The sequence below is a fragment of the Cebidichthys violaceus genome, unplaced genomic scaffold (assembly GCF_023349555.1).
Source record: "Cebidichthys violaceus isolate CVI_PGR_0920_01 unplaced genomic scaffold, fCebVio1.0.p SCAF_23, whole genome shotgun sequence".
Lineage (NCBI taxonomy): Eukaryota > Metazoa > Chordata > Actinopteri > Perciformes > Stichaeidae > Cebidichthys > Cebidichthys violaceus.
This window is the reverse complement of record NW_027176406.1, coordinates 7,007,713-7,020,063: the sequence shown is the minus strand read 5'-3', so window position 1 is coordinate 7,020,063 and position 12,351 is coordinate 7,007,713. Positions and strand designations below refer to the sequence as shown.

At 41.3% G+C, this 12,351-nt stretch overlaps 1 protein-coding gene across 2 annotated transcripts in view; it reads right to left on the bottom strand.

Annotated features, from left to right (window-relative positions):
• Positions 1-8,162: 8,162 nt before the first annotated feature.
• The window catches only part of rnf213a (ring finger protein 213a), a 31,330-nt gene continuing 27,141 nt past the window's right edge, over positions 8,163-12,351 (bottom strand). For both annotated transcript variants that reach the window (XM_068719012.1, XM_068719013.1), the window contains 9 exons: positions 11,537-11,669; positions 11,106-11,189; positions 10,845-11,025; positions 10,409-10,610; positions 10,228-10,305; positions 9,913-10,110; positions 9,593-9,682; positions 9,253-9,431; positions 8,163-8,947 (listed from right to left, as the gene is read on the bottom strand). In XM_068719012.1, the coding sequence (XP_068575113.1) occupies positions 8,791-8,947; positions 9,253-9,431; positions 9,593-9,682; positions 9,913-10,110; positions 10,228-10,305; positions 10,409-10,610; positions 10,845-11,025; positions 11,106-11,189; positions 11,537-11,669 (1,302 nt within the window). In that variant the 3' untranslated portion in view covers positions 8,163-8,790. The remainder of the gene's footprint in view (positions 8,948-9,252; positions 9,432-9,592; positions 9,683-9,912; positions 10,111-10,227; positions 10,306-10,408; positions 10,611-10,844; positions 11,026-11,105; positions 11,190-11,536; positions 11,670-12,351) is intronic.

Here is a 12,351-nt window from a genome sequence, read left to right as displayed (position 1 = left end):
CAATGCAGCCATTAGTCCTTTGTTGGCTAACAGCCCACATCACCGGCTGTGCTATCAACTAAGCCAACTTTCTGATGGCTGTGGAATACTGATGCTCAGCTGTGGGGCCCGTTGAGGGTGAACCTCTTGCCTCTTAAAAACTCCAAGCCTCTTTTTTTTTGGTGCCAGTCCTCTTTGTTTTTGTTTTTTTCTTGATGGGATGAGACCAAAGCGGAATAAATTGCCAGAATGAGTCGAGGCTTTCACATTGTTTCGTGGGTTTCTGTGTCTGATCTTTTTTAATTACTTTGTTGTGTCATGGCTGATCAAAGGCTGTATCACCGAATCAAAATCACTAAATTCACACCGAACATCTAATTGTTAATAGCTTAATTTCCCATGTGTTGTACAAACTATTGATATCACTGAGAATGCCTCAGACTGCACACAAACCATAATTCTGTCTCGAACGGTTGAACGTAATGGAAGCAGACAGTGGCCCCATGAGGCCAGCGAATTCTACCAATCACATTCAGAAAGAAAGGTGGAGCTGATTTATTTTAGATATTGAACGTTCAAACAACATTCATTTTAGTCAGTATGCTCATTAATAACATTTAATTACATGTGACCTTCCTGTTATCACCAGCTAAATATAGTGTAACTCAAGATACATTGTAATTAGTCTGTATTGTTTGTGCAAGCTTTATGTATACAGTTTGGAAATCCAACCTACAGGGCATTACAAAGCAGCGTAAACAGGCAATTCTTCAAAAGCCACGAGCACTTCAGGATCATATTTATAAATGGTCCGATTCAGACGTTTCATACGTTTCATTATAAACTGAAGTTTTCTAAAAAACCCAAACCTTCTCGAACTTCATTTGCCTGGAAATATTGCTGCTGTCGACAAAAGAAAAATATACATGTTTCATTTTGGAAATCAGAGACAGAACATGAGCGGGCTGCCAGTGAGCAGCAGTAATAACCAAATGACTGCCCCTGGCAGGAAATGACATGCATGTCGTTCCTGGGCATCACAGGGTAGTGCTGACTTGCCCAAAATAGGCCCTGCCAGTAACAACAATATTACACACAGATCTTTCTATGTGTGCGCAGGTTAAAAAAGCAGCTGGCAGCAGCTCCTTCCCCTCATTATTTCCATCTACTTCCCCTGCAAGAAAATCCTCAATCCTCTGATGCCATCTCTAATAGCCAAGACAACTAACAAATCACAGGCTGATCCTCAATAAGAGCTCCAGCTTATACTGGATGCTGGCAGACCAGAAATGAGACGGATGATCTCAAGACATATGGGGAGCCACAGTTTGAGGCAATAAGGCCCATAGGTAAAGGGATATATATATATTACTGATTAAATATTGCTCTTTATGTACAACATAAAATTAATGCAATGTTATGAGTCTCCTTCATCGTCACAGGTTAGCCTGCCGCAATGTAGTAAAGAGCCACTAGCTAACTGTATTATTTTGGGTCACTGACTATCCTGTAGCACATTTAGCACACTTTTAGTCACTGAACAAATTCAACCTTTTCGTAAAAATGCTAAACCTCATATTGGCTACAAATAATAGTTTAATATTACCAATGGATCAAGTGACTACTTGTATGTGAAAGGACTCAATCCCACATAGAATTATCACCTGACTGTGAGGTTCCCCTCGGGTACGGAGCGCTGTAGCGTCTTTCAGCTAATTGTTTTGGTTTTCCGACACGCAACTTCAATGTTTTTTGGTTTACTCTCACTGATTTCATATCGAGTGTTGTGCTGTGCTGTTTTTGGGAAGAAAGAAAAAAAAAAAGCACCAAACACTACAGTTAGTGATTAGCTAATGAACATAGTCGTGTGTTTAGCAGCTAAAGAGACGGATATTTCCCTGAGGATTTGGTGAAGACCAAAGACAGAGCTTAAAGAGAATGAATATTGGACAAACATTCGCCAGGTGGACACAAACACCCACAAACAAATTGCTCTGCATATGCTAAATGTGTAAATAGACAATTATTTAAACTTGATAAGCTGATAATATAGGTACAGAATGTTGAGCTCACAGCTTGATTCCACTGCCCCCAAGTGGCCAAAAATAACATTCTTGCAGGTTTAACATTACCGTTTACTATTTAAACTTTTTGGCCGGATGATCTCGGGAAACTATTGACTCATGCTCAACTTAAACGCATCTTCACTATAACACAAATGGTTAATTTTCACCACTTTGAAGTTCCCTTCTTCCCTCAAACTCCTTCGAACACTCATCTTAAGGCAAAACCAACAATCTGACAGTGTTGTTTCCATTCCGGAAATAATTAATCATCTGGTTATTATTAATCATCTTATTATGGCTCTCTCCGTTCATGCGTGTTTCTCATACCTTATGACCGATTTACGACTCCATGGTTTATGGTGTTTATAAGTCCTTAATACACTTATCTCCGACATTGCCTAGTTTCGGGGGTTAATACGAGGCTGCGGCTCATGAGAAGCTGGATTCATTTATTTAAAATGTGACCACCCCTCACGTGTGACACTTGGTGTGTATTCTAGCTGGTTTCACATTTCACTAAAGCAATGCATGCACTCAACACAAGGACAAATATACAGCAACGTGTTTCTCCAATGCATTGGAGCTCTTAATGGCTACATTGCTTATTTTGCCCCACTGCTGAAGAGAACATGAATTGTCTGGGGTTCATCCAGGAACCCGCCTCAGCAAGACCTATTTGGAGGCTCAAGGCCGCTCTGCGTTGTCTGCTGCCACTGTACTCCACTCAAGAATCCATATCTGTGGAATTATAATTGAGGATAAATATTATCAAGTGCAATCGGAGAGGGTGTTGTGTATTTGTGCTGGGGCTAAGAGGAGAGGCGCTGTGAAACTGAACACCGGATTGGGCCCTGACCACAGGAGGGCTTAGTTGGAGGCATCTTCCTCTATGGACCGCCACAGGCATCAGGGAATACCAAGGTGAAAGGGCAAGGTAAAAAAGTGACGTCATTTCCACGACTAAGACTGCGTATCATTGGCTACAACTAACACAACTCTGAAAAATGAACAAGCCAATGTTCAAAACAAACACGGAGGCTGTGGTTTACTTTCACCCAGGACAGCCCTGTTCCTCGGGGTCTTGGCATTGTGACGCGCTGCCTTTTCTCCCAGTCTCTCATCACCAGGTGGAGAAAAACGACCCATAATCCAAGTTCTCTAATCTTGTATAGGATAACTGTCAGCACCTCCATACACTGTGGAAGGCTTCCCCGGCTTGTTACAACAGTGGCACCAGTAGCAATCACTCTAATCCTTTGGTATCCATGGTAAACAAAACCTCTTGCACAGTCATTATCTAGTCACAGCCAAAGACCGTCAGATAACAAAGCACATCAAGGAGACCAGAGTGAATGAAGGAAGATGCAAGACAGCTCGAGAGAAAGTAAGAAAGAAGAGTGTGACAGACAGCAAATGTGAGGGAAAGACAAGGAGAACAAAGAGGAGAAAGAGAGAACAGTATTTAATTGTATTATGTAACACTCTTTGCTGTGTGCCAGGCAGCAACTGTTTTCTATCTTTCAAAAGGACAGTTTTGTGTTGTAAAAGCTCCAGGCATTTCTCAGCCTTGATGTAAACTGATTCGCCGTTGTTTGACTCACGTTACAAAATCCAAACCCCTCCAAGAATGAAAACTCTACACCGTCAAACTTCTGGAAATTTTGTGACATTTATGACTCAATCCTTAAAGTATAAAGATGGCAAGCACCTCAGTATTTAATCCATCCATCTCTTGGCAGAAAGGAGAAGCATAGTCAGGGCTTTCAGGGACAAACGCACACACACAATCAGAGCGGAGAGGCAAAACCTGGGTGGGAACCTGACAGGTCTGCTAAGTCCTCCTCAGTCAAATCTAGACATACTTGCCAAAGGCCAGAAAGGTAGGCGCTCGAAGCACCACCTGTAATCCTTTCCTCTGTGTGGTGTCTGGTGCAGAGACTCGAAGTGCTAATTCTAGGCACAGCTGAGGATCTGCTGAAGAGTAGCAGAATGATTAGAGTGCCAGCCGAGCTTAAAAGGCTAGCAGAGGAAGTGTTCAGGTTGGGTGTGTAGATGTACCCTTGTGTATGTCCAAGATGCTGGTACTAGAGCACGGCAGAAACCCTTCTGTAACATTAGAGTATGTCTACCGGTGAAGAGTGCTCCAAGTGTTTCCCTACAAACAAAATGCACGGATTAGCAATTCTGGCTGGTATCCAGCGCCCTTTTCCCCGAAACAAAAGTCAGTGAAAGCAGCAGGGGCTTCTTACAATGTAAATGTAACCTCAGTACCTGACACATAACCCAGTCTTGCCTTTGCTTCATCTTATTATTTGGTCAGACATACTGTATTTCTGGGCTTCTCAAACACGCTCTCATCTTACCATAACAATCAGATTCAACATGTGGTTTTATTGTTATGGAACGCAAAGGCTGAGCGGGTTTGGTATTGAAATTCAAGCTGTAGTTATGAAACAGGTACAGTTAAAATTTCTCTGCCCAAGGTGAGTTTAGCAGCAGGCTCCACTTGGACTGGGGACTCAGTATTATGCTAAAACAGCCTTTTTTCATTATGGAAAGCCCATACTTTTGTAGGTTAACTGCTTAATACAAAGATGAGACATATAGGACTTGGAGGAGGAGTGATGTTGTCTGTTATCTGTGCTCTGCTTGCATGAATATCTTACAATGGTGCTGCTGGTAAACCTGCATGTGCATGGCAAACCGAATAAACCCCCTTCTGAAATCTTGAAACCTTGTGCCTCTCATAATCCCATGTGGTATGTTCCCACTTAACTAGTAATTGTATTTTCTCTTCACGTATTTAATAGAACAACATGGCAGCAGCACTCTTAATTTCTTCCTTGTGCTTGGAGGACAACCCAAGTGTTAAGTGCAAGGAGAAGTGCACACAATTAGCTAATATAATTCACAGATGTGCTCACTGAGGTTGTTTTCTCTCTCTCTCTCTCTCTCTCTCTCTCTCTCTCTCTAAGCATTGCACAGCAGGCTGAGCAACCTGAGAGTCTGGACACGCTCTCTGCTCTCACCCCACTGTGACCTTACTTGCACATACATTTCAGATGACGTATTAATTAAAAAACACTAATTTGATAATAATGCAATAACAGCAGCACCCTGAAGGGCTAATTTAAAGAAAACATTTTCCCAGACCGCCAGTTAAGCATGTGTAATGCCCCATAGAAAATACAGTAGCCTGTTGGTGTGCTTTCTGAGGTCTCAGGGGTATCTCAGGGTACTGATTTCATACCACAATCATTAAAATCTTAGCTCCCTTTTGACTGGGAGCGCCTGACTGGCGACGGTGCCTGAGAATGATATTGGATCCCCAAGGTGCACACTTGATGAATATCTGAGGCTGTTTTGCAAAGGGTTAAGTTTGAAGCTCCTCCATAGATCAAGGCACGATTCAAAGCTGAACTTTATATTATTGTAACTGGATTGTGAAGTGCATAGGGCATCTCTGAAGGGTTAACAGAAACAAAGGTATAACCCAATGCAAGCATGAACGGGAGAATTGATTAAGATATGCTGACCTAGAATTAACAAATATTATTTTGGGGCAACAAAATAAGAAAGCTAAATATTACACACGACAGGTTTGGCTGGACACATTCAACACTACCACCGCAAGGCCATCAATAATGCATTAGTTTGATGAAGTTATAATGATGGGAAATAAACAAATAATCAATTTACAATGATTTTACATGTATTACACAATGCACATTGATTGCACGTCTCCCGTCTTAATGCATCTGCATAACTTGTAGCCACAGTAGGTTTCTTAGTCAAAGTATGTTGTATAGGACATACTGAATATATTTGAGAGACTTACATGTAACTGTTAGCCGAGAAGCTAACACGTGACAATTAGATGAGGGCTCCGGTATGATCGTTTCCCTTCCAGAAGCTTTGTAATCCAGCCTTGAACTGCGGTATCAGTGTGGAGGCTTTGTCAAATAAATTCCATAACGATAAATCCAACACTGGATGTTTGAAAACAGTTATTGTTGTTGTTAGCGTCCACTAGCGTACCTGATGCCCACCTGAGTCTGTCGACCAATCAGAAGCTGTGTTCCCAAGTGTGTGGCAGCCCTGAGCAATGGAATAACTGAGATTTAAACAACCCCAACAAAAGACCTTATAATGTAGTAATGTTTTTGATTTTTTTTTTTTTTAAGAATGTTAACAGACATATGAGGAATACATGTTTAGAAATCTGGAATGTTTTATTTTACTACCTTCTAATCGTTAGACAACATCAAAAACACATTTAAGTTGTGGGCTGAAAGGATTGTGGTTTTATAAAAATGGGCTCTAGACTTGAACCAAGCATGTACTCAACTGATTTTGTTTTAAATATGGTTTAAAACAAAACCAGATCATTTAAATAGAGGGGGTCACATTTCGCACACTCTAAAATACTGGTTTTGAGTTAGTCTCATTGCTCATTTAATCAAAGTTTAAAAGAAGGGACAACTCCGGCTGAAGTCTTGATCACCAGAGCATTAAAGTCCCAGCAGAGCTACTTTGTGGAGACAAAATGCCCATAATTCAGCCAGGGCAGTCAAATCCTCCAACATACTGTAGCAGCAAACCAAAAGAGGTAATTTCTGCACGTCATTCTCCTGCTTTGTTAAACCCTCATGCTGGTGACCTGATCCCAACTGTCCATCAACCATGAATATCATTAAATGTGAGCCACGATGCACAGTAATTTTGCCCCCAATTCCTCCTCATCAAGAAACAAAGACAAAAAAACAAACAAACACAGAGCAGGGAAAATAATTTGGCCTCTTTGTGTCCTTCCCTTTGTACTGTTGGCATGGCGGCTTTGAAGCCTACAGAAGTGGAAGTGAAAGCGATTGAACTTGCTCAGTGAGGCTTGTTCTACAGGACGGAGTTGCGCAAATCACGCCTCATGACCCATTTGTGGGTGTGTTTATTAATCTCATGTACTGTACTTCCACATTTCGGGTTTGCTAATGAGCAATGTGGACATGGCTATAAAGTCACCGTAGCCTGGTGGAGTGACAGCTCTAGGTGTCAGTCTGTCAACACAACTATTTTTCATCAGGATTTATAGGTTAGATTAGTTGCATGATCGATGCATTATCTTTCCGCGGAGTAAAGTAAAACAAAAATAAAGTGGTATTTGGGTGAAATCTGGGGAACCCGACAGTCTTTGACTCCTCTTATGGATATCATTTATACTGACTGCAGACTCCGAGAGGGTGGTCGCTGGCATAGTTTACTTTCACAGGCGCATGCTTCCATTTGTCATTGTTATGCTAAACACTGCTTTGGTATAGAGGAAATTGAATTAAGGAGCCGTCCAGCAGCGGTCTTGTTCTTATCATTTCCATCAGCCTGATCAGAAACACATTGAGCTCCCACCAACAGAGGGTCAGAAAGTCACGTAACCTTAGGCCGGCAGCCATTTCCTGAGCACTCCATCATGGATAGCCTCTTTTGGTCTTTGCCAGTGATGTAACATGTAAATAAGGAGCAATTCACTTGTGACCTATAGCAGCAATGCTGTTGAGACTCTACTGTAAAACACTGTTTACAACTGCAGACACATAGAAGGAATTATAAGAGACCAGCAACAGAAATGTCAGAGTAACGTAACAGCAAAATGATCTCTTTGGGTAAAGATAAGTGAGAAAATATGTTTTGTTTTTGTTATTTGGGCAGTACCCTTTAAGCTGAAGGCAGCGTTACACGACAAACAAAAAGACACAATGGAATCTGCTTATGCCCATAAATGATGTTAGTCTCACAGGAGGTGAATCTAAGCACGACATCCACATTTCTTTACTGTTCTTGTTGCCAAACCCCTGCTGAGCAAAATATTGTACTGTCACACTTCACTATGGCTACAGGATTCAAGACAATTCAGAGCTGACTGAGGAAATTACCCAGTTTGCTTACAATGGCAGATGGAAACATTTTTACTGCTGTTACATGTTGACAAATAACTAGTTATGGAAATATTAGTCAGTGTTTAGCAAAGAAGGGGAGGGAGCAGCACTGAGTCACATCAGCATGACGTGAAGAAGATGCCACATTAGAAATGTATTATGTAAAACACACAAACAAGCACACAAAAGGTGACATGTATGCTTTATTCAGCAGTATGTATTGCCACACAAACATAAAACTAACTAACTAGGCAATATTGTATTCTGTAAATATGCTGAACATTAAATGACAAGTTAAAGAAAATTGATTTTTTAAGACAGTGAATTTAAAAAAGTGGAAGAAAGGCAAGTGCAGCTTTAACATACATAAGACACATAACATGAATACAAAAAAGGAATGGAAGTGACAAGTGGCTTTGAGGAATGTGACTTAGGTCAGTGTGATTATTACACATGTTATACCTGAGTAGTATTCAGATTGTCTTTTCTGCCTCTTTTCAGGACAGACAAATTCACATTACAAGAAAAGTGCGAGACAGAAGACCTTCAACTGTAGGGAAACGCTATATATGTTGATATGTTGAAAATGAAACAAAAACAGACGAGATAATGCAAAAAGTTCAACTCTTCATACAGGTGGGTTGTAAATGTGAACTGCACACTGTCTTTTGTGGAACTATGAAGCTCAACATTAGTGCTCCTATAAAAGGCACATCTCCTCTGCATAATTATGTGTAAAATACAGAACATATCACATATTTAGACAGCTTCAATAATGTTGATTCACCATGATTGTAAACTTCATCCGAGGGAAGTCTTCACTGTCTCTGTCCTCGCTCCTGCTTGAAGGCCATAATGAACTTCCAGGCTTCAACATACTGGGAGAGGCAGATCTCTGCTGGGAAGAGCTCCTCCACATCAGGGGGGGCGTCCAGGTCTTTGCGCTCCATGTAAGACACCAGTGTGACTTTCAGGCTTTGAAGAGACAAAACGTACACTTTATACATGTGATCTGTCATCACATTAAAACAAACACACACACACACACACACACACACACACACACACACACACACACACACACACACACACACACACAATCTACTTTGTTTCAACTAAGAGCATTTTTCCATTTTTAATGATCTAGCCTAAATTCAGACACGTTTTAAGAACTTATAGACACGTGCAATGGTTAGCAAATTACAAATAAATAATGATATATATATATATATATATATATACATTAATATAATGATATTATAATAATGATTTTGTTTTACCTCCAGTCAGGCTTGTAGGTCTCAGGTGCATTGGGCTTTTTAAGGACCAGCAACAGGAACTCGTGCATCTCCAGCAGGAAATTGTCAGCGCTGCTCTTAGAAAAGAAGCCAGTCAGCAGCCGGTGCTCATCCTCGCTCAGGGCCTGTTTGTACATCTCTGACACTTCCACAAATGGATCCTGGAGAACACAGAGCATGCATTGAATAGACAAAATAAAGTATAATGCTGCACTTTTATACACAAGTAGTGATTAAGTAAAATGTAACAGATCACTAAAACTGCTACTACGAATAATAATAATAGCATTTACACCTCCGTATCTGTACACTGATGCCTTACCCTCTTGAGCCGCAGCATATTTTCTGATTTGAGTGAGGCCAGCAGCTGCCACAGAGCCACGCAATGCTTAAGACAGCACATGCTCAGGGCCTGTGAGCAAAACAGGGAGAACATTAAGTTTTATCTCACGCCTAGCACCTAAAAAAAAGACCCACACCAATTCAAACCATGTTTGAAAAAGTATAGTATGAGAGCAAAAAAAAAAATGTTGCTCTTTGGTGTCGATTTGGCAAATTGTTTGTGTAAAAAGTAACAAAATTGTCAGTGGAAGTGGGAGAACGGCAACAGGGTAAAATAATCGGTGTCTCAGACAGGCTGACCTTGAGGATATGCGCAGCCATCTGGTTTCCCATCTGCAGCACCTCCTCCAGGTAGCAGGACAGCTGCATGTGAGGCTCTCCCCCGGTCATGGCGAGAAAACCCAGGGCCACTTCCAGCGTGGACAAGGCCTCACACACCTCGCTGTAGGAGTGCAGCTCCCCCGCCACGGCAAACAGGGTGAGAGTCTGAAGAGGCTCCTGTTGGCACACACGCCATCATCATCTCGTATGAGGGGCTTTCTACAGCAACATGCTTAGTATACTATGTGATGAATGAAAGGTAGTTCCAGGACTGCAGTGTTTTTTAAGACTTACTTGCTGGACTTTTGCTTTTACATCCTTCAGGATAATCTCATAGTTGCGGTCATGTCTGTTCACTAGTGTAGGGATGCCCTGTGGAAAAGGGACAGAGGCACGAGGAATATGGTGTTTTAGCAATTTTCCAAACAAAAGAGAAGTAATTTCTGTGCTTTGCTTGTGCTTTTAATTTGCTTACATTGAGAGTGATGAGAGGTTTGCCCTGTAAGAAGCGGGAGACGATCTGTTGCTGGATCTTGGGCAAGTCGTACTCGTGAAGAGTCTCCTGGCCTCTCTCAATGCTGTACTGGGTGTTGGACAGAACCAGGGGCATCAGGTCCCTCTCCAGCTCATACCGAATCACATGCAGGTCAGTCAGATCTGCAGGGCTCACTTTGTAGCTGGGGTAGGGATAAACAACCCAGTCAGCCAGTGTCAGTATGTATTGTGGGAATATATCTGCAAACATGCTTTTTTCTGCTTTCACCTCTTTCTATCTTTGACTTGGTACTTAAAAAGCTCAGTAAAAGCAATACTAAATGTAGTATTTTTTTTTTAGGGACAGAACTTTACACAATGTGCTCTTACAGCCAAACTTATGCAAGTGAGGAAAAATGTGGCATGAGCGCCCCCACCTGGTCTCCTCTCCAGTGTGCTTATCCACACAGTACACCAAGTCATTGTGCAGGGCGATGAGGTAGCTGACAAGGGCTGTGGAGCACAGGCCGGGGCCTTGTCGCCGTGGTAACAGCACCTTGAAGTCACTGTTGTGGTCCAGGTCTTTTTGGCAGAACTCAGCCGGGATCTTGATTTCACCTGAAGGACAAACACTTCAATTCAAGTCGGATCAAGACGTTGGACGGGCCAGCGTTAGCGTAAAGTGTGCTTGTATTTACCGTTAGTGGCCAAAGACACTCTGAGCTGATTCCACGTTGTCAGGAAGATTTGGATGTATTTCTCATACCAGGCTTTCAGTGAAACTGCACACATGACAGAAACAAAAAAAAATTAAGATCATCCCAAGTGTAGACGCGTCAACTAGAGACCCAGCTTGCAGCACATTGGATAGACTGACGTGTGGAAGAGATTCAGCTCTTTTTAGGAATAATCAATCATTGTCTCCTTCCAGGTTAAAACAACTCATTCCTTGGCAGGCAGGCTTTTAAACTGTACGTCACCTGCTACTAAGCTACTTTACTATGACATTTCCGAGAAAGAGGTAATTAGGAATTGCGTGGAACTTTTTTATCGCTTGTGTAGAGTGAGTCATACAATTACAAAAAAAAAAAGTTGGGAACCTCTGGCATAGGCAGTTATGTTTCAGTACCTGCTTTCTGACCGTGGAGGAACTCGGCAATGGTGCCACAATTCAGCTCAGTGATGTTTTGAAACTTCTTCACCAGATCTCTCTGGAGTGTGAGGATATCAGGAAGGTGCTTCACCACTCGGAGCTCTGCTTCCTAAAATTAAAAAGCGTGGTGTGTTCACATAATCACCTGTTAAATGCTCTTCATGACCTAAGCATGTGAAACTTAAAGAAAAGTTAAGAAAATGTGTTGTTTAAGTCTTACAGTTTATATATATATATATTTTTATGGCATATAAGATGATACATGATTTCTGGTAATTGTGGAACCATAAACAATGATGTCAGAGGTCCTTCAATGAAAAAAAATAAGTAAATTAATGTTATTTAATTAAGTCTTAATTAATATAAATGTAAATATAAAAAAAACATATACTATACAAAGCAAATAATGAATTAATATTAATTCTCCACATTATGATTTTTAGTGTTAGTGCCCAAATGAAAGCATGGTTGTATTCTAAATGTAATGCTGCAAGTAATGATATAGTGGGTTAAATTTTCAAGTGAAGACGACCCCCTTTAGACCTGAATCTTGTGTTCAGGGAAGACTACAAGACAATCAGAAATGGTGTCGCAAAGGGAGTTATTATTAAATTGGTTAAAATACTTTCCATAACAAAATCCGGGGCAAATTGAAGCTTGCTAATCACTCGCTGCATGTTCGCTGGAAGCAAACGGTAATAACTGAAGGTGACTCAGAAGCATTTTTGATCAAATCAGAGCTTCTAGCATCTGGATCTTGGCTGTAAGTTTAGTACTCTGTCAGTGGATGA